The sequence below is a fragment of the Branchiostoma lanceolatum genome, chromosome 11 (assembly GCF_035083965.1).
Source record: "Branchiostoma lanceolatum isolate klBraLanc5 chromosome 11, klBraLanc5.hap2, whole genome shotgun sequence".
In the NCBI taxonomy this organism is placed as follows: domain Eukaryota; kingdom Metazoa; phylum Chordata; class Leptocardii; order Amphioxiformes; family Branchiostomatidae; genus Branchiostoma; species Branchiostoma lanceolatum.
In genome coordinates this window covers 10,552,336-10,572,451 of record NC_089732.1, presented here as the reverse complement: position 1 = coordinate 10,572,451, position 20,116 = coordinate 10,552,336, and the positions used below count along the sequence as shown (strand labels likewise).

At 40.2% G+C, this 20,116-nt stretch overlaps 3 protein-coding genes across 6 annotated transcripts in view; 1 reads left to right on the top strand and 2 right to left on the bottom strand.

The window, feature by feature from the left end:
- LOC136445370 (uncharacterized) overlaps positions 1-7,827 on the bottom strand; it is a 39,595-nt gene extending 31,768 nt beyond the window's left edge. For all 4 annotated transcript variants that reach the window (XM_066443342.1, XM_066443346.1, XM_066443343.1 and 1 more), the window contains exons 1-3: positions 7,708-7,827; positions 1,609-1,690; positions 903-979 (exon numbers count right to left, since the gene is read on the bottom strand). In XM_066443342.1, the coding sequence (XP_066299439.1) occupies positions 903-979; positions 1,609-1,690; positions 7,708-7,806 (258 nt within the window). In that variant the 5' untranslated portion in view covers positions 7,807-7,827. The remainder of the gene's footprint in view (positions 1-902; positions 980-1,608; positions 1,691-7,707) is intronic.
- An 830-nt stretch (positions 7,828-8,657) lies between these two features.
- On the bottom strand, positions 8,658-18,132 carry LOC136444550 (spindle assembly abnormal protein 6 homolog). Its single transcript, XM_066442154.1, has 17 exons — positions 17,817-18,132; positions 16,829-16,889; positions 16,284-16,363; positions 15,705-15,809; positions 15,378-15,546; positions 15,055-15,132; positions 14,574-14,693; positions 14,087-14,203; positions 13,723-13,797; positions 13,409-13,603; positions 12,832-12,921; positions 12,252-12,431; positions 11,669-11,750; positions 11,153-11,274; positions 10,299-10,400; positions 9,842-9,990; positions 8,658-9,248 (listed from the first exon to the last, which is right to left on the bottom strand). The coding sequence occupies exons 1-17, from the start codon at positions 17,885-17,887 to the stop codon at positions 8,942-8,944; spliced, it is 2,103 nt and encodes a 700-aa protein (XP_066298251.1). The 5' UTR covers positions 17,888-18,132; the 3' UTR covers positions 8,658-8,941.
- A 505-nt stretch (positions 18,133-18,637) lies between these two features.
- LOC136444548 (uncharacterized) lies at positions 18,638-20,099 on the top strand. The gene is made up of 2 exons (XM_066442152.1): positions 18,638-19,082; positions 19,776-20,099. Exons 1-2 carry the CDS (start codon positions 18,789-18,791, stop codon positions 19,974-19,976), a joined length of 495 nt encoding a protein of 164 aa, XP_066298249.1. The 5' UTR covers positions 18,638-18,788; the 3' UTR covers positions 19,977-20,099.
- Positions 20,100-20,116: the final 17 nt, after the last annotated feature.

Below are 20,116 nucleotides of genomic sequence, written 5' to 3'. Positions count from 1 at the left end.
ATACCTGGTTGGGGCATGGGAATTGATGTTCTTACAATTTTTTGTTTTGTTGTTTGAAGACACCAAAATCTTCTCAACTTCTGCTGCATTTTGCATAGGCATGTGTGTTTTTGGTGAGATGACATAAAAAGAATACAACATGGTGTATCCATATTTCCCTTGGTCTTAGCCCTCCTGTGGGTTGCCTAATACACTGTGTTATATTAATATTCTCTGTGCATTAGGCATCAGACATTTAGTTGTCTTAACACATGGCTATTTGTCATATCGTGGATCTAATAAAAGTCAATATTGCGCTATGCTGAATGTCACTTGAATAAAAGGCCAACTTTAAATGATAGATTGAGAGAAAGATTAACAGGGACATCCTAGTATGTGACAGTATGAGGATTTGATATTGCTGAATGTTTACTTAATACAATGATTTATACAATATTTTTATAAGAGTAAGGATAGACAGTAAAACTGGTTTAAAATCTATCATCATGGCAGAAGACACCGTCGCTTGAAAAACTATATTCAAAAGGTTATGCTGAGAACATTACTGATGTTATTCTTGTCTTTAAAGCAGAAATAATGCATGATAAGCAAGAAAATGTCAATATTTTTCTTCTTCCCAATGTCTAGTACCATCCGTCTTTGACTGAAAAAGCAATACATTTTGCCTGGAGTTATGAATTAAATGAGAGATTTTTGACTCCATATACTTTATCACTGCTCACTGTGATCCTTAGATTTAGAATAATGCTTGACAGAATCTTGAGAATTGTAATTTGAGATGAGGTAGATTTTGGCGACCAGAGTTTCGTCATAAAATGGTTAACTGGTATATGGGAACAGTTAATAATTTCTATACATTTTGTATATTCATAATCATATATGCTTTGTGGTTTGGGCCTTACCTCATTTAAAGCATTGCACCACATCCTAACTGAAGAGTGGGACTCCACAAAGAAGTTCTCTTCATGGTGAGGATAGCCTGAAACAGAAACAACTTCTTAGTTAACATAAAACATCACTATGTACCTTTTTCTAACAATGTTTAATCTTATGCTAAATTCACCTTCATGAGTTTAATCTCTAGTCCATCAACAGCTCTCAAAACATGAAATAATAATACCTTTTATGATATCACTTAAAACTGTATTATGTTTGAATGTTGTAGGTAACATGGCCTGTGGCATTGTCATAAAATATCAGCCTGAGGGTAGTTTGGGAGGTCCATATACAGGCTAATTCATATCTCAAGAGTCAAGAACCTTTCCAATGACTGGGATGATTTCTTTTCAAGAAGAGTACTCACTACCGGCGAAGAACTGTGACATTGATGAAGGTTAGAAGTCATAGACATCCAGGTAATAAGATTTGCTGAATGACACTTACTCAAGCAACTGGATAAAATTAGGAAATTTCCCAATAAGGAGTTTCCAAATTTTGATCCAGTTGCTTCATCAAGTGTCTTCCAAATTTCATCCGTTTTCTTGAGCAAGTGTCATTTGGCACACGTGCAACAGTTACTGACATTTTCTACAAGTAGGACATGTCAAAAGTATCAAGGTGCAGCAATTCTGTTAAGAAAAATATCTAAGCTTAGCAGATATTTCTTACCTGGAGGACAGCGCAGCCTGAACTCATGCTCTCCACCTAGCAACAGGTTCATCACCCCTGACTCATCCTCATCCATACCAGCCTGAAACACAGAAGTACACTTAACTCAGGCATTGTCTGAAGCATGTTATAAACACATCAACTCTACACAGCTGTAGGACACTTCACTGGGATACACACGTCATGAGATCCTTTTGCGTCATTGCTGGAGGCTTGAAAAATAGAAAGACTGGCTTATGCTCAGGCCAGGTGCAGGCCATTTTCTCCTCTATTCAAGTACTTCTTGCCAGGCAGCAATGTTAATATCATGTCTCTGAATCTAATAATCCACAATTGTGTCTACTAGATATGAGATAGAAATCTGTAAATGATGTTGCATCATAATAAGAAGCCTTTTCATCTTCCGGTGTCTTTCGCATCCACTCCTATGATAAGTGACTCTCCTTTTAGCAGAAACACAGCAAACCGAATAGATTATTTCTTCATTGCTCTATGTGTGATACTAGTGATGATACAAGAAAACAGGAAACATATACATGTGGCATGTCTATCACCACAGTGTTTCTTGTCTACAAATCAAGTTGTTTGTCTTAAAATGCTATAATTGTTATGTCTGTACAGAGTGATGTGTGTTTTCTTAAATGACCTCTTTCGGTTTGACATAAGAACTTGCTTCAGTCTATGATCTATTTGTCTGATTTGAGTACATGATTTCACATTACCTATGAATTGTCTTATACAGTAGATTTTTTCTCTCCCATTCCTCCTTCATGGCCCATATGTTGTCTATGTGACAGAAATTTTTCCTGGTTCCAAAAGATATACAGTGTTACACTTCAGCTGAATGACAGCAAAGGTAGCAGACTTGTTACCAATTTGTCTAAGGGTCAGACAGCCTACATGTACATTGTACTTAAAGTATATGCCAGTCCCTCAGACGTTCAGTCTTGCCCTAAAGGGGTTGAACTTTATAGTACATCATATTCTGTTCACGTTTACTTTATATAGTATATCCTCGCAAAGGAAAATCAAAGAATATATATCAAACCCCACAGAGGCAGAGGATTGCTCATTCCTTCGTTGATAAAGACTGGAGTTGATCAGTCGAAAATTTGGGTAACTTAAAAGTCAATTTTTTGTGCTGGAAATTGCTGTTTAACTTTGTTACATAATAACTTCTACCAATACAGATGAACTTTCAAGTGAATATATATTGGAACATTTCAATCAGGATGCACAGAACAATTACTGGTTTTATGTTCGTGATTTTTGCGGTGAGCTCTTCATGGCGAACTTAAAACCACTGTGAAACTTTTTGCCTCCAATGACTGTAGCGCTATTACTGTTTCAAACTTAAAACCACCGCGAACAATATTCTCCCTTGTTACCGTGGAAAAAAAAAGCGAACTTAAATGCATTTACAGTAGTTTGCATGGCCAGAAGATAACAAAAAACATGCAATTTGATATCAATGATATAGAAAAAGTATACATGGGTATTTTCTGGCTACCAGGAAACTGGATTACAAGTTTGTGCAAAATCTGTCCCAAAAATGGAGGATTTCCTTTGGAGCTTTGCCCATTTCAGAGTCTGTAAGGGCTGCTCATTAAAATGTTGGCAACCCTGCAAACTACAGGGGCTCATTATTGGACAATAAATTATGCATTTGCAAGCTTGACATAAAGAGGCCAGAAATTTCTTTCCACCAACCAGTCAAAATCATATTAATATAATTGGCGGCTTTAAAGGAGAAAACTGATAAAAGGGACATGCAGTCCAATATGTAACCATCATGGTGTATAATTACCTTCATACGTCGATGAAGATTAGACATCCAGGTAATAAGATACGCCAAAAAGCAATTACTCAAACAACTGGATATGATTTTGGAAACGGTCAGACGTTTCAAGTAGCATCCACTACTTTTCGTCAGTGACTGTGAGCAAGATCAGTTGAACAGCAGGTTTATAACCACGAACTATGAATTGATATGCAAATAAGGAGAGACAAATTTTTAGATAGTCCAATAGAAAGCGAATTAGACAACTCAAGACAAGGTAAAAGGGGACATAGCCTTGGGGGCAAACCAGCTTTAGCTCCTATATTAAAACAATAGGAGCTATTGTCCCCTTTTACCTTGTCTTGAGTTGTCTAATTCGCTTTCTATTGGACTATCTAAAAATTTGTCTCTCCTTATTTGCATATCAATTCATAGTTCGTGGTTATAAACCTGCTGTTCAACTGATCTTGCTCACAGTCACTGACGAAAAGTAGTGGATGCTACTTGAAACGTCTGACCGTTTCCAAAATCATATCCAGTTGTTTGAGTAATTGCTTTTTGGCGTATAATTACCTTCGCCAAGAATGTTATTCTTTTCGGTGCCGTTTGTGTGTTTGTCTATAGTGTGAGGACAGCATAACTGGAGTCAGAGAAGTTGTGGATGGATCTATATGATAGTTGTTGTGTGGGCAGGGGTCAGGAAAACCAAGGTCAAGTTTGATAATTGGTTTCCTAGAGGTTTTCTACGGTACTACAGCATAACTTCTGGTTTTGATATCTCATATTCTGGACACTGATTTTTGAGAGGTACATGTGTAGAGCTCTTGAGACAGGGAGTATCAAGGGGCGATCTTGGAAGAGAATAGCTCAAAGAAAATAACTTAAAATTTCCTCACAATTTTTGTCGTTTTCCCCTAGCTATAAACAGCTTGCAACGTTGCAAGTTAAAGCAACATACTGTGATGTATATTAATTTCAATTACAATGTATAATCATCATTTCAACCAGCATTGCTTTAATGCATTGTCTTGAGATTTGGCTCCTTCATATGTGCGAGTCGTACACACATTTAGTCTACAATTGCAATGCACAGGGTCATTGCATATTCTTACACTGCAGTATCACAAGAAATAGCATGTGTAGACTATATTATATATCAGTATACATGCGTGCTTCCTTGGTGCCTATCAGTAGGCTAATTACCCAGCAGTAGCTGTACTTCTGCTGTAGAGAGCACTGGAAACATAAGCAATTTCTGCAAAATTTAATGACATACTACCATAGCCTCAAGGTGTCTCCCGACAGTTAAGATTCTTCCATGTCAATTTACATAAGCTTTCCTGCAGAAGTAGGCACTTAAAGCCTGAGCTACTCAGGTGCAAATCTATCAATAGCACCCATATATCATCTGTGGGTTTATGATATATAATTCCTTTTAAATGTGCACAAGGGTTGGTCTGAAATTTTCTTACTAAATATTATACAGATTATTGAAATGAATATAAAGTGGTTGACGAAACTCCCCATGAATTTTTTTTTCAACCAATAAAAGAAAACTGATGTTACAATACTCGAATGCTGTGTTATGCCAAATTGGTTATACTCGCCACTCGCCAGTGCCCTCACAAGGGACAGCTGCTAAGCTGACGCACAGTGCTAGGCATAGGAAAATAATACCCCTAAATAGATACAGATAATAAATGTCAAAACATTGTCTCTTCTTAAAAAATCCATTTATAACCTTCTTTAATCATAATAATCACAATTTGTGCTATTAGGCCCTGTTCACGATTCATCCGTTTCGGATATTGTCCGAATTGAAACGGTTTACATTTTGCGTCCGCGATGCACCCGCACTGAAAATGGTTTACATCGAATTTGCCTATTATGCAAAGTCTGTTGCGATCACGCACCTCGAGTTGGCGGCCGTAACAAGATTCTATTATTAAAAAACGTGGCCAAAATATCCTATTGAGACTCAGGTAAAACTTTCAGTTTTTCCGTGCGCTAACCAAGAGTTGTACTTTAGGTGTCTTTGATCGGCACTGAACTGCTGTCCTGTTCAAGCCGCATTCCTTCAGTCCCTTGGCGATTTTTTCGTACACCTCCTGGTTCCGATGAATGTCATCAAGTTTCCTCTGGACCTCCTGATCCCCCCAAATAGATATCAGGGCTCTCGTTTCCTCATTAGAGTTAGGGCCAATTTACACACAGCTTGTCTAGATATCTGGACTGCAGATATCTACCAGGCGACAGCTTTTTTCTGTGTCTAAACAGGAATTTTATGGTCTTAATGAGGGTTTTTTTAGATGTCGGGAAAATTTCAGCCGACCACTCTGAAGCATTCGCCCGACAACTCAGCGGGAGTCCCCGACCGCTCCAGCCGGACGTCTAAACAGAATGTGTCGCGTAGTAGACATCTGGAGGTCGGGGTTCACGCTAGTTTGCATATTTGGCGGGCGATAAAACTTCTTAGCATCAAGGACCATTTGTTCCCAAACGGACGACGGACTTCTTTCGTGACGCCAGATCGTTCGGAGGATCGGCCCTCCCCCCTCCGACACGACAAGGGCAGCGAGTAGGAACGCAGCGTTGATTCTGACCGGTCGCTGTCGTCTTCCCCGGTACCTCAAACGCCTCTTACGCTCAACCCTTGCTTGCTGCCACATATCATGTTTAGCCACACGCGAGTCAGATAAAGAAAGAATACCATATTCATCATGACGAAAAACACAGGCGGTTCTCCCGCCATTTTGAAACGCGCGCAAAAGGTTAAGTAGGGTCACGAGTGCAATCAGCGCGCTGCGTGAGTCCTGCGGTACTTCCTGTCGGTGTGTATAAATGATTCCAGACATCTACGGCTCAGATGTCGGCGGATTTTTAGATATCTGAAAAAACTCTGTATAAATTGGGCCTAATTTAGACCAACTTGACTTGGGAGTCATAGCAAGATGTTAGGATTCAAAAACATGGCCGAAAAACTTTCACTCTTTCCCGCACTAAAGCACAAGTGACGACGCGAACTATGACCTCATGTACCCGGATGAACGACATCATAAACATCAAGGTGAACCGGTTCTGCACCGATTTTGCGTTCAAGATGACAATTCCGCGAAACCGTTTTATACTGAACCATTGCAGACTACCTCGGTAGCAGGTTCAGAATAAAACAGAACAAAACCGTTATGGAGCGTTCATGTTCACAAATAATTCTATCTATTTTGCTGAAACGGTTCAAACCGTTTTACTATTTTAATCATGAATGGAGCAAACTGAAAATATCAGAATTTTCCAGAAGTTGACTTTAAGGTCAATCACCTTGTGGTATATACTGACAGTTGAATAACATCTACACGTATGATGTAGTGGTGCTTTCTGTACCTGTTGGAATTAATTGATGAAAACACTGTACATAGGAAGGAGTAGATGTGTACATACTGTAGAAATCAGTAAATGTGTACACTCTACTTGGGGTCTGTCCCTTAATTGATTAATAACCGGTTGCAGATGTGGGGTGGCTCTGTTATAGGACCACCTGTGGACAGTACTAGACATCTTCCTGTTGTCCTCGGCTAAAAACACATTGCACAAAATATTCAAATGTGCTCCCAACAATATGACAGCTTTGGTGTAGTGTAGATTTCCTCTTCCGTAATTTTTCTGATCTTTCGAGTAGACATGAAGGCTAGGAGTTGACTTTATTCTGTGGCTTCGTTCTGAAATACGAAAATCATAGTGTCCCGAAATATCCTTGCTGTGCAGTTTTATTCAAGGTACGTGAGCAAGTCTAGTCATGATCAAGTACAAGTCACCGACATCTGTTCTACAGACGGAAAAGACATCTCCAGAATTCCGTCAGCAGTGATGTCATGTCCACGAGCGCGTGGTTCTCACGTTCAACACATCCTCTGGAAAAAGGTATCGAGGTGCCAGGAAGGAAAAGGACGTGTTTTGAATGCAGACTGTCGGTGAATTATGGTTCGCCTACTTTTTGACCCACATTTCCATACAGGAAGAAACCAAATATTTGTGAAGATTACGAGAGGGGAAAGAATTATCAATACGATAATAAAGGCTCAGTTAAAATCGTATGCCCACCAGTTAGATATACCAGGTGTAGGACAGCTCAAAGATACATTTCCGCGTTTGTGAAACTGACACGAATGAACAGGGAGGATTTAAAGCGATATCTTGGTGCAAATATCACCGTTGTTCTTGCACTGGCAAAAGCGGTGCAAGTACACCGCCGTTTTCAATCAAACTAGAAGAGAACATTCCATGTGAGTCACGCAGTTTGAAGGGAAAATGTTCTACTTTACCTCAAGAAGGAAAATCGAGTCGTCCTGGGTCTCCTCTCGCCATTTTTCAAACTCTTCCACGAGAATATTGGACAGCGACGTCTCCCTACACGCCGCCATCTTTTATTTTTCTGACGGCTGAACCGCAACCAAACGTGTCATTTTACCGGTTTCATGGAAACTTGCCAAATGTTTAGAAGAATGAATAATAATAAATTGAATAAAGTACATTATATAATAACTTATATAGTAAGTTACCACACATCACTTTCCACATTTCAAAACCGATCTTGATACCAAAACCATGAAATTACGTTTGGGAGCGTTCACACCCAAAGACGTCCATAGCAACCGAATGAACCACGCCCATCACTTGTTGCCAAGACCGTGATAATTTGCACTAGCCTGGAATCCAAACCTATTATAGCTCCCGAGTCTCCTCTCCGCAAGATTCCAGGCTAATTTTTCACAAGCTTCCCCATAATGTCATACCTTTGTCGGAATATCTCCCGACAATGCCCTTTCTTCAATAAACCATAAGTAATATCATGTACAATCGTTCACCAATCCTTATGATAAATGGGACTTAGTACAAAGCTTCAATAATGTTTCAACTTAGCCGAATGTATTATTTTCAAATCAGTTTCTTATCCTTTTGTATCCTGATTTGCTATGATTTTGTAAGGGCTCATTTACTTAGTTAGTTACTTAGTTAACTGAAGGGACCACCCTAAAGATTCGTAAATAAAATTACTTTATCACAACTCAGACTACATGCTGGTAGGCTGCACACAACCTGTGCAATGATCATGGTATACAGTCTTGTATGGTAATCTTTGTTTGCTTGGTAACTGTTGAGAATGATTCCAAAGTATTCTAATCTATACAGTATATAAGAATAATAAAGGAATGATACTGACAGGAATCCATGTACACGTAATTGAAGATAAATCAAAGAGATAATTGAAGACAATTTTGAAACGAAATCACTTTATTGTCATTAAAAATCTGTTGGTACATACAAGAAGGTTATAGGTACATAAGAACACATCTGTCCGATTGATACAAAGTTTTCTGTACATGAGCTGACTATTCAGCATAAAACTTAATATTTCTGATATTGTGCAATTGGAAATGATAGCTAGTTAGTTATTTGATTTTACACTGACAAAGTATACATGTGAAATACAAAAGCTTCCAAAGGTACTCTTTCTAGCATATCAGTATCCTTGATAAAGGCAAGCATTTGCAGTCATCAGGACATGACCTTTCCAGGGAAATATGCGGACATTAGTGGTGGCTGTGCCGGCATCTTGGGCCTGAGGGGAGCCTGTGGCACTATTGACGCCTTACTCAAACGAATGTTCTGTGTCGCCATGGCAACCTGTCCCTTTGGCGGGCCAATGTTCTGTCCGTTATGCCTCGACAACTGTGGCACATTTTCCTTCGGATGTGTGTTGACTGTTTCCTGGAGGTTGGGAGGGGGGGAGTTTCTGGACAGCCCTCGTACAGGGATGGTGTCTTCACGCCTCTGGAGGTACTTTGGATCCAAGGCAGGTGCACTGTAACGTTAAGAGATTAACCTTTAGCACACTGAAGAAGCCATTTGGCATAATTTCCTATTGGTTACAGAGTTAGGCAGCAGGGAGAAGGTTAACTTAAGTAATCAGGAAGAGGAGGAGTTATCTACCCTATAGGACAGGCGTTTGAAGGTTATAAAAGTATGCGCTGATGTGCATTACTTAGGAGCGAACAGATGACATGCAAGCTATATAAATCATTATATTCTCTGTACATGTTTTACCAAACCATGATGATCATTTCGCCCACGTGTACCTATAGCTATCACATAATGACAGTGTAGTCTTTGACTGATACAGTACTGTAATCTTTGAAATTTTTGTGGTGGTTTAAATAAACTTTTATGTTCGCGGTTTACGCAGTGACCCCTTCATTGCAAACTTAGAACCGGTGTTCCCATTGGCATTACTGTACAGTATGTGACTATAGCACTACAGTGCACTTTAAACCGTCCATCGTAAATACTCCATTTTCTTTATACCACAAAATTAAATCTACACAAACTTAAAGGCATGATTTACAATACCGCATGCCAATTATGCATTAGTGATGCCGAAGAGAAGCAAGTTGTTACCCTTGAGTAGCTGCCGGGCTGGCAGACCTGGACCCGGGGCTCGGTGTGATCTCCTCAGGGATGGGGGGGATGGTGGGGGACACAGACTTCCGCATACGCTCAGTGGGAGTTACACTTCTCCTGGTCGCACCATGAGGGTTGTACTGGATCTGTGAGATACAGAGAAACTTGTCAACTTTTTAGGGTATTTCCTTTGTATTTCTTCAAGATGTTTAAGCCAATCTTGGAAAAACATTGTTTCAGTAACACAGAATTGCTTGATGGCAAGAGTAAAAATCAAGTGATGACAAAAAAAGTGAACTCCGTCAAAACATATGTCATCTCAATACCTGTTAAGTGAAATCCCAACTGTAACTGTTAAACTTTAGCACTCTGAAGTAACCGATTGGCACCCAATTCCCTATGGGTTACAGATTTAGGTAGCAGGGAGAAGGTTAAAAAGTATGGTCCACTTTACCTGTGCCTGGTGGTTGATGGGTACCAGTGGAGGGCGGAAGGCCATGGGCTGACTGTCGGCAGACAGGGTAGACACTGTAGATACTGGTGTGCTGTAGTTGTGCTGTAAGACAGTACCTTTCATGTAGTAGCTATACATGTGTATATGTTATATTAAGTATGTATAGACTGGAATCACATCAGGGACAACACTTTTCAGAAGAAAAGTCTGTTATTGTTTATGAATCCTTTCTTCAGAAATCTAAACATTTATCAAGAGGAAAGTGGACTTCTTTCAACTCTAAACAATACTGGAAAGCGGGCCTGCCTTGTACCAGCTGGTGTCCACTATTGATAAGACTAAACGAGTCCCATGGTGACCCAAATGCACTGAATTGCCAATTAGAAGGCCACCAGTACAAAGCTTAACACATTGTTTGAAGCAGAATGCTTACGGTAGCTCCCTTGGGGACAACGCCAAATTATGTGGACTCATTCACAGATCCTACTTTATTCTAAAGGGCTCCCCAAGAGCCAGAAGTGAACATATAAATGTAGAAGATAAGAATTTGTAATCAATTATCATGAAATTCATGACATTTTTGTCCTGCTACAAATGTATATGATTTTGGATGCTTTACGAATAAACTCATATGGACAATTTGAGAGGCTTTCAGTGACAAAGCCGCCAGTTCCAGTTTACTGGAATCATATGTGGGTCGTAGAGTGGGTCAAACCTTAAAGAAAAGATGGACATCAACTCATCAATTTTCCTCTCAGAATCCTGGAGTTTCTGGGTGCTTTGCATTCTCCTGCTTGCAAAGATGTTACAGAAGCTATATATAGTAGTCTCATTATTGTTGGAACAGTACTCACCAGACCCATGGGAGGTTTGAAGGAGTTAGCAGACGAGATAGCTGATGGCATCTCAAAGGTGCCGTGTCTGTTCTGTGCCTGCAGCTGAGATTCTGTCACTTGCTTGTTCAGCCACTGGATCACTGGTGGACAAAACAGTATTAGCTTTAGCCATTTGACAACCTATTGGTTAGAGTTAGGCAGCAGGGAGAAGGTTAAGCCTTTAACTGTACCCCAATATAAACTATGGCACATATAACCATTCATCTGCCGAAAAAGCTTTGTATCTGCCAATGTTTTCGTAACTTCTATTTTACCTTCTTCAGGGTGTAATTCGATTCTTACTCCTTGCCACTTTGTGACCTAGCGGCAAGGATGATAATAATCTACCAACCTCAAGAAACAATATGTTAAAACTTGGGATAATGAAAAGAAATCGCAGATATAATCATAAATTCAATCCAAAGACATCAAGGTCAGATGGATGACTTACAAGTTACAGACTTCTTTAAAGTTTAAGATTTCCGATTGTCTTACCATTCTCATTTGTCTTCAGGAGTTGTTTACTCTCTTCCAGCTTCTCCATTGTACTCTCCAGTGTCTCATTCAACTTTCGGTTCTTGGATGGAAAGAAAAGGGAAAAGACTTGAATACACATTCTGCCAAGGACAATGCATCATTAAGATCTACTCATTCAGAGTGACTCTGATACATATTCATGCAACACTTATATTGCTAAAAGGCTTGCGTGTCATCATTAAGAACGCAACATACATGTAGCAGGCAAAGCAGAGATGGCCAACTTCACCCACTCTGGCAGAACATACAGAAAATGGACATCTCCTTTGGGTAGGACAGTACATACAAAAGCTGCAGTACAGAAGGAAACCACACACACACACGCACACACACACACACACATAAACACACATAGGAACTGCAGTCCAGGAAGAAACCTGCATACACATGCACCCCCCCCCCCCCCCCCCACACACACACACACATACACACAGATAGACACACAAAAAACAGTACTGAAGTGAACAGGAACAGGAATGACTTCCTTGCAAGACCTTCTTGCCTGCTGTGCGAGGAGACAAGATACAACTTCAGCTCCTACCTCTTCTTCCTTCTGTTTGAGGTGTTCTCGAGCAGTCTTCAGTTCCTGACTGGCCCTCTCTAAGTCCCTCTCCTTCTCAGTCAGGACTTTCTCCTGCTTGGTCGTGACAGCGTTTTTAAGCTTCATCTTAGACATGTAGCCTTTCAGGTCACCCTGCAGTCGCTTGATGATCTCATTACCCTGTTGCCAGACAGAAGAAAACATTTAAATTTACTATCAGTGTAAAGCAGAACAGGTGGAAACCCATACAATGGACCAGAAAATCACTTTGAATTGGTACAAAAAACATCTGGTTTTGGACTTGGAGGAACACAAACACGAAAAACACATGAACTAAGTGGTTCGTCCAACAGCGACAAAACCCTTCTATTTTTGCAACAGTTTAGTCATTTTCTGTTATCTAATCTTTGGATACACTTTGAATAATATTCGGATTCAAGAATACTGTACACATCCATAGGAACTGCACTGTTACAAACGCAAATAAAGACAAATCTTTTTAGGGAACAAATAAAAGGGAAAAAAGAGTGATGAGCTGTTATTTTGGATTCACAAACAAAATGGTGAGGTTTCCTATTACCTTGAGGATTTCCTCGGACATAGATTTTATGGTCGTCTCCATCTTTGCAATCTGCACCTGTTTCTGCTCCAGGCTCTCCTCTAGCCTCCTCTGAAGGGTAAACAAGGTGAAGGATGTGATGAGACTTCTCTTCAAGCATAAATGAATAAATAGATATTCGCAACTTCATGCCCATCCCATTTCTAGACATATTTTAGTATTTGGCCTAAATGTACCAAATTCATATGCGAAAGAACATGGCTTGCAATAACAGAGATGGTATGTCTAGTGTTACAATGACTGTCGTCAAACAAGGACATACATGCACATGTGAGCATTTTCTTGTGAAATAACATGGAAAATTACCTGCACCAGACACAATTTACATGCACAACTCTGCCAGAAAGATATCATGAACTAACGTACCAAACTGAAACCATTTCAATTCAATAGTTAGCATTTCACACATACAAATGCAGTACAGGGCTAACAAAGGCTTGCTGCAGACAGATATTAGAAATATCTGCAGTTTTTTTCTGCCCAGCTCCAATTCTGTCTAAACTGACCTGCATACTGTGGCATTTATGTAACACTGTACCTTCTGTTCGTGAGTGGTCTCCATGAGCTGGTTGGTGCGCTCCCCCACCTCCTCCTTGTCCTTCACCTCCTGCTCTAACACAGCCACCCTGGTCTTCAGCTGGGACAGTCTCTTGTCCTTCTCATGGCACTCCGAGTCCAGGGAACCGTTCTCTCGCCTCAGACTCTGAACTTCCTGCTTGGCCCGGTGACTCTCCTTGGGAAAATAACTTATCAATAACTCAAAATAATTTCATTCACATGTTGAACCAGAAAAGATATAGAAACTAACACTGTCAATATAGACCAATACTGGTAGAAAAAGCAAATCTTTACCTCCTCCAGTCCTGCCAGTTTTGACTTCAGGTCCCTGATGGTAGACTCTGCCCTGTACCTACGATCTGTCAGGTCCTGTAGTTGTGGGAACAAACATCACTTCAACACTATTTCTGCTGTTGCGCCATTTTTTGCTTGTCAATGTGTCGAACAGACATTCACATATCATACACTGGCCAATGAGTAAGTAAGTAAGTACAATGGCCAATGAGTCAGGTAATTCGGTTAACAAATTTGGTCTATGCTTTTATGAGGTAAAAGTATAAGACAATAGCTTTGGCATGACATAATGAAAGTCAAACCTGGTGGTATTCATTTTCGACAAAATGCCCTAACGAGAATGGTTGACGGGTTGTTTCCTGACCTTGTTGACAGTCTCCAGTTCGTTGACCCTGGCCTCCATCTGCCTGCTGGCCTGTCTGTGCGTCTGCTCCAGCTCCCTCCTGGTGTGGTCTATCTGCTGCTGCAGGTCAGTCTGGACCTACAGATACAAACAATTGGTGATGATATTTTACAGTCACATTTATGTTCTGTTTCCATTGTACATGTATCTTGTACTTGCATGTATGCACACTTGTCAATATAAAAAGGACATGAACTTTGAAATCCATGTCTCTGTCTTATCTTATCACTCTCCTTTTTTGTAAGAATACCACCTGTCTAAGACAACCAGATTCTATAGGTCCCCTGAGTGGTTCTCTTAGACAAGTTTCTTGCATTACTTCTATTGTCCCAACCAAGAACTAAATTTTCACTGTGCTGCAAAATTTCAGAGCCATGAAGTTGAGAAAAAAATTCATGGTTAACATTTACCATAAATTCTTTTTTCAAGTTCATGTACAACAACTTACCTTGAGTGCCTTCTCTCTCTCAGAGGTGACCTCCTGTACATGCTTGTTGGTGAGACTACTAGTGGTGGTCTGGAGCTCCGATTTCAACTTGTCTAGTTCTACTGACTTGGACGACAGAGCCTGGGGGAAACATTTGGTTAAAAATACCACAATATCAAAACAGCAACACATATCTGTTTTATCTGTTAGTTTGAAAATGATGCTGTTTTCTAGCTAAGGTACAAACAGGGCTAATGCAATGTACTGGTAGGAAAGATTGGAATTTTGTGGTGAAGAATTCATTTTAGCTTAAGCCATGATCGTTGCATGAAAGTGTTCAACAAAAAACTATAGAAAACAAAAGGCTGACTATTGCAATATCAATATTTTGTTGACAAAATGAACATAACAACAGATTTAGACCTTTTACATTTTTTATAATGACGTCACTTACAAACGTTTTTGAAAACAATCACAGAAAATCAAAACTTTCAATGCTTACATCCTGGGTGTTCCGTAGTCTCTGGGACAGTTCTGCCTCAGTGGATTCTAGCTTGTGTTGCAGTGCAGACCTCTCTTCCTGTATACAAGCAGAACAAAGTACAAATAGTTAGTTCACTTTGCTATTCCATTAAATAATACCATTTGAGGCACATATCCCTGCATGAGGAAAAAACAACAGTAAAGAAAGACCACAGCTCTAGACTCTCCACTTTTCTAGTTTATATGTTACTAAATTAAATATTTTTGTTTGCTTCTTTCCAAGATCCTCAATATGCTCTTTATTGTACAGAAAATCTATATATTCAAAGAACCTTACAGTACCTTGAGGTTTTTTAAACACACAGCCAGGTATTTCTTGACATCAGTGTCATTGCCAGGTGCAAATCTCAGGGCCAGGTGAGTTAGGTGTTTGAAGGGGTTTGTCTCCACAATGTTCAGGTGTGCACAGCCCCTGTCTGAACCACTACCTGATACAAACTGCAGCAGAAACCTGAGAAAAAAGATGTCATAAGAAACATGTGTGCAGGTGAATGATCTGCTTCTCAGATATAATCTTCAGTTCAAGCAGATCCAGACAGTATGTGGTCCTAGGAATGTCTTGGCCCCAATTGTTGTAAGGTAGATGTAGGTAAGATGAGTACCACTTACTTTGGATTTTCCTTTTGTTCTTCCTGAAGACAGAGCTCCAACAGGTCAATGAACTTCTGAGGGAAGGCTCCAAAATCTACAAGAAGGCCTTGCTGCGACTTCAGCCTGGACAAGATAACAGGACAGCAATTTCATTTGAGACAGAAAAATATAATGTTTTTAATCTAATTCCACAACATTCAAAAACAAAGAATCAACATGGTATGTACAACAAAACAGTTAACATGGAAGGACATGTGTTTCACAAAGATGAGCGAAGTGTATTGTACTTAGATCTTCTACCTGGATACCACATATGGTCAAGGAAGGCTCTGTTTGAATTGGACCAGTCTACTTGTCATCGCTTCCACTGCGCTTATACATCAGATGCTACTAATGTTCATCTATGTGCGTTTTGAATTGGTTTACTGTTTTGTTGGAGACTACCCTCTCTAGCAGAGAGTTCTTATTAATATCATATATATACTTTTCTTACACCAAATATGTGGGTCCGATCTCTTCCAAGACTAAGCTTTAGAAGAAAGCCCAGGGAGAGAAAGTTTCACTTGTTGTAGTTGTACACACATATCAGAGACTCACATTTGGAAGTCTTCCTCCCCAAGAGCCAGATTAAAGAGGAAGAACAGGTCACTGTCATCGGTCAGTCTCACCACCAACTCCTACAAAAACATCAAATCATGATCGTCCAATGTGTTACTGTTAGACAGTGATCCTATGAAATAAAGTTCATAGAAAATTACACATCAAATCTAATTGTAACTGTAACGACACCAGGCAAAACTATTAAAACCACGCTTTCCTTTTTCAGCACTCGATTCACGTGCAGGAGGCTTCTGCACTGGATTTCCAGAGCAGAATATTGCTCAGCATTGGAATTCCGAGTGCTGAGAGGAGTGTGGCACTGGAAATAGAGTGCTGATAGCGCTTGATATAATGTCAACTGGTCCTGAGAAAGCTTTAGCACTGGAACAAAGCCGTTCAACACTGGAAAACTAGGGCTCGACTTTTTTCAGCTCTGGGCTCCCGGTGCTGACGCCGTTTTGACCATTGAAGGTGTGGAAGGCCTGGCTTTCGTAGACTTGCGTAACAACCAACAAAGCCTGAAAGTGAAAGGTTTGACTGACCTTCTTGTGGACAGGGTTTGTGACTGTGCTCAGCTCCACAGTGACTCTGATGTGAGCTCTCCTACAGATGAAGAAGCACATAATTTGTTATGTGAGGACGTATAATACTATCATCACCAATTACTAGTACAGTAGGGGCCAAGTGCAGATGATTACCACCAATATTTACAGTGGGGGCATCTTCACTGGATGTTCAGCTAGATGTGCAAAAGGTAGGTGTGACAGGTCGTTTGAACAGTGTAATAAATAATAATATAATAACCGGCTGCTTCCACGCCACGTGCCTGCAAAGCTCGTGTTACGCCGAAGGGCGGTTTTACTGGCTATATAGATACAGATATTACAGTAGTTTTACAAACTTAATTTACTTAACCAACCGTGGACGAAAAGGTAACGTTACTATTAAATATAGTATATACTATTCAGGGGTTTTTCTAGAAAGATTGAATAAGAGGGAGCACACACAGACGAGGCAGTGAATTCTATGTATTTATGGAAGAATTGATCGCTGATTGAAGGCTGTATACTGGATACTAAGCTAAAATCTGAATTCGACAAGGGGGCGCTGGGCTGAAACAAGAGGACGCAGCGCTCCTCTTTCCTGATTTAGATGAACCCCTGCTATTCAATATGATATTATAGTAGAGTAGATCCTTTCGGCTAGGTAGGAAGGTTCTAATCTTAGTGTATCAGTAATTTCAATTGATAGGATGGATTTGGAATACAGTTAATTCTAACTGACTACAAAAAAATGTACGATGGAATAAACATGTTCAGAAGCTGCAGTTCCCATCTATTCATATTCATTCAACCTCAAAATATCAGGATGAAGAAAAAATCAAGATGCGGAAGAGAAACAACACGAATGAATGATTTTGACTCAATTTGAGGGGGCTTACACCCGACCCATACATAATACCATAATAGTTACATATTCATATGAAGCTAATAAACCACTTTGATCGTTTTTTTCAGAGCCAGAGCTCACCTGTCCTCCCGATCGGCGCTCTTCATGCAGATGAAGACTGGCTTACAAAATAACTCCTCAGTAGCGGCCATCTTGAATCTCTTTCAAGGTGCAAGAAGGACCCCTCTCGCTTTCCTCGCGACAAAAGTCCCTTGGCTACGATGTAAAACAGCAACGCTGGGCGTTTTTAGTCCTTAAGAAGTTATTCTGACCAGCTGCTACCTATAAAATTGACCACATTAGTGAGTAAACACCAAGGAGAGGTGACAAATTAAGAAAACGACTATTTTTGTGGGCCGACTTTGAAAATGGCGCCCGTTTGGAAACATCAGCCCTTCCGATTGGTCAAGAGAAATCACGTGATAGTAAATCCTATTGCGCATACGCGGAAGTTTGTCAAAGTGTAAACAATACGTCACAAATATCAACAAAACCACGTGGAATTGTTTAGTACGGAGGACTGTAGTTTCGAACGTCATCCCAACAACTTTTAGAGATGATTATATTGAACCAGGCGTTGTCACAATGGTGATGTGATATTCTTTCCATGATGGGCATCGCCACTGTTGTTTTTGGACGTTACATCCAGGGGAAATAATCAAAATACATTGTAGTTCGTTTCGACGCTTTAGCAGCTGATGTTGGGTGATTTGCCACACGTGGATTGGATAATGATAAATATGCACAACAACAACAGTCCTAATTAAACTGGGCGTGCATCTGCGTGCGTCTTTTATAACTTAACGTCTTTTAAATCTAGATGATACATTCCAACATTGTTGCCATTGCTACAGTATTCAGATGAGCTATGACCATCCGTTCTAGAACGCCATGTGTCCATCCTAGTTTCAATAAAGACGTCATGACGCAAAAATGGAAGGACGAATCACATTTTGTGTTGTGGTTTAAACATTCATTTCAAATGCATAGTAGCGCGCCTTAGGTTGTTATCCGTGTTGTGGTGTTCACATTATTTCAACGAATCGCCCTGGAATGTCACTATCAACAGATAAAGGGCATGAAGACCCAGTAAACGTGTTTTTAGAGATAGCATCTGATGACGAATCAAGCTGTTCTGATCTGGACGACTTTGCCCGCGATTATGTTGGGGACATGTCGGATTTGGAGGGGAGAGCTTCAGACCTTCGCGGTCAGGTTAAACAGATCAGGAGTAACGGGAGGAAAGTCCGCTGTGAGTTTGACGATCTGGAGGCAAAGGTGGACAGCATGCTAATGGAGGCAAGGAGGATTAAAAATGGTGCTAGACAAGAAATTTATCTTGAAAAGGTGAAGTCCTGCTTTCCAAATCAGTGATTCCCAATGTCATATTCGTACAATAGCTTTACTATAACAAATTGACGGCATATTTGTTACAGTCGTAGCTGTATCCTTCAAAACTAAGCTGTCGGGAAGGTTGTCTAAATCCATGTCGAAGTTCGGCTCTGTTAGCCTCGCTGAAAATCCTACCACAAGATAAATCGTACGATGAATGTGACCGCGCCTCCATCTGTCAAGGGCGACGACTAGCAGTTGATGCTATTATTGCAGCCATATGTGGCGACTTTTGCTGCAATAATTTTATTGACTGCAAGATGTCGCTTTTAATCAATGTACGACGTGTGCATGGTTGTTCACTTTTTAATCAGTACTGGTTAGACTCATTCATTTAATAGGTAGTGGTATTCAACGACAACCGTAGCTGTGATAATATTTATCGTTCCTTTAGTCCTTGCTACATTGAATTGATGAATTAACTTAAACTTTTCATTCAAAAGTGCTGGAAGTTTAATATGAACTGTGTATTAGTAACTTCTTGCTAGACCAATGGAAATGCACATTTTAAAGCCAGTTTCACATTAACATATTACAACAATTTCCATTTTGTCTGAACAATGTTTTATCCAGCATCCTGTGTTCTTTTTTCAAATTTCAAATTTATTTCCCGAAAAATCCAATTGTTTTCCGACTTTATCCGAAAAGGTACTGGGTCACCTGTCAGGGGATCCCCTGAACGACATCCCGCTGGAGAAGTTTGAGGACGTCCCCGTGTTCCCCACGGTCTCCAGACGGACCACGCCGCCACCGAGGCCGCCACGACCGCGGGGGATGCTCCGCCGCTTCTTCAGGAGGAGATCTCAGCGAAAAATCGAACCAATTCCTGAGCAGGACATAGTCGTTTGAACTGAGTCTTTGTTATGTGAGACAAAGAAAAATTTGAGAACTTTTTGCGATGGAATGGTCAATGACATCAATGAGTGTATTTTTTTATGATGCATGAAAAAATTAAAGCGAAACTAAATCAGATCATCGTCTTTTTTTGT

Coding starts and splice junctions, on each gene's coding strand:
- LOC136444550 (XM_066442154.1), bottom strand. CDS start 17,887: ATGGCCGCTACTGAGGAGTTATTTTGTAAGCCAGTCTTCATCTGCATG. Junction 16,890..17,816: donor AGCGCCGATCGGGAGGACAG/GTGAGCTCTGGC, acceptor CTTCATCTGTAG/GAGAGCTCACATCAGAGTCA. Junction 14,694..15,054: donor GACTACGGAACACCCAGGAT/GTAAGCATTGAA, acceptor TGTTTCCCCCAG/GCTCTGTCGTCCAAGTCAGT.
- LOC136444548 (XM_066442152.1), top strand. CDS start 18,789: ATGTCACTATCAACAGATAAAGGGCATGAAGACCCAGTAAACGTGTTT. Junction 19,083..19,775: donor AAGAAATTTATCTTGAAAAG/GTGAAGTCCTGC, acceptor TTATCCGAAAAG/GTACTGGGTCACCTGTCAGG.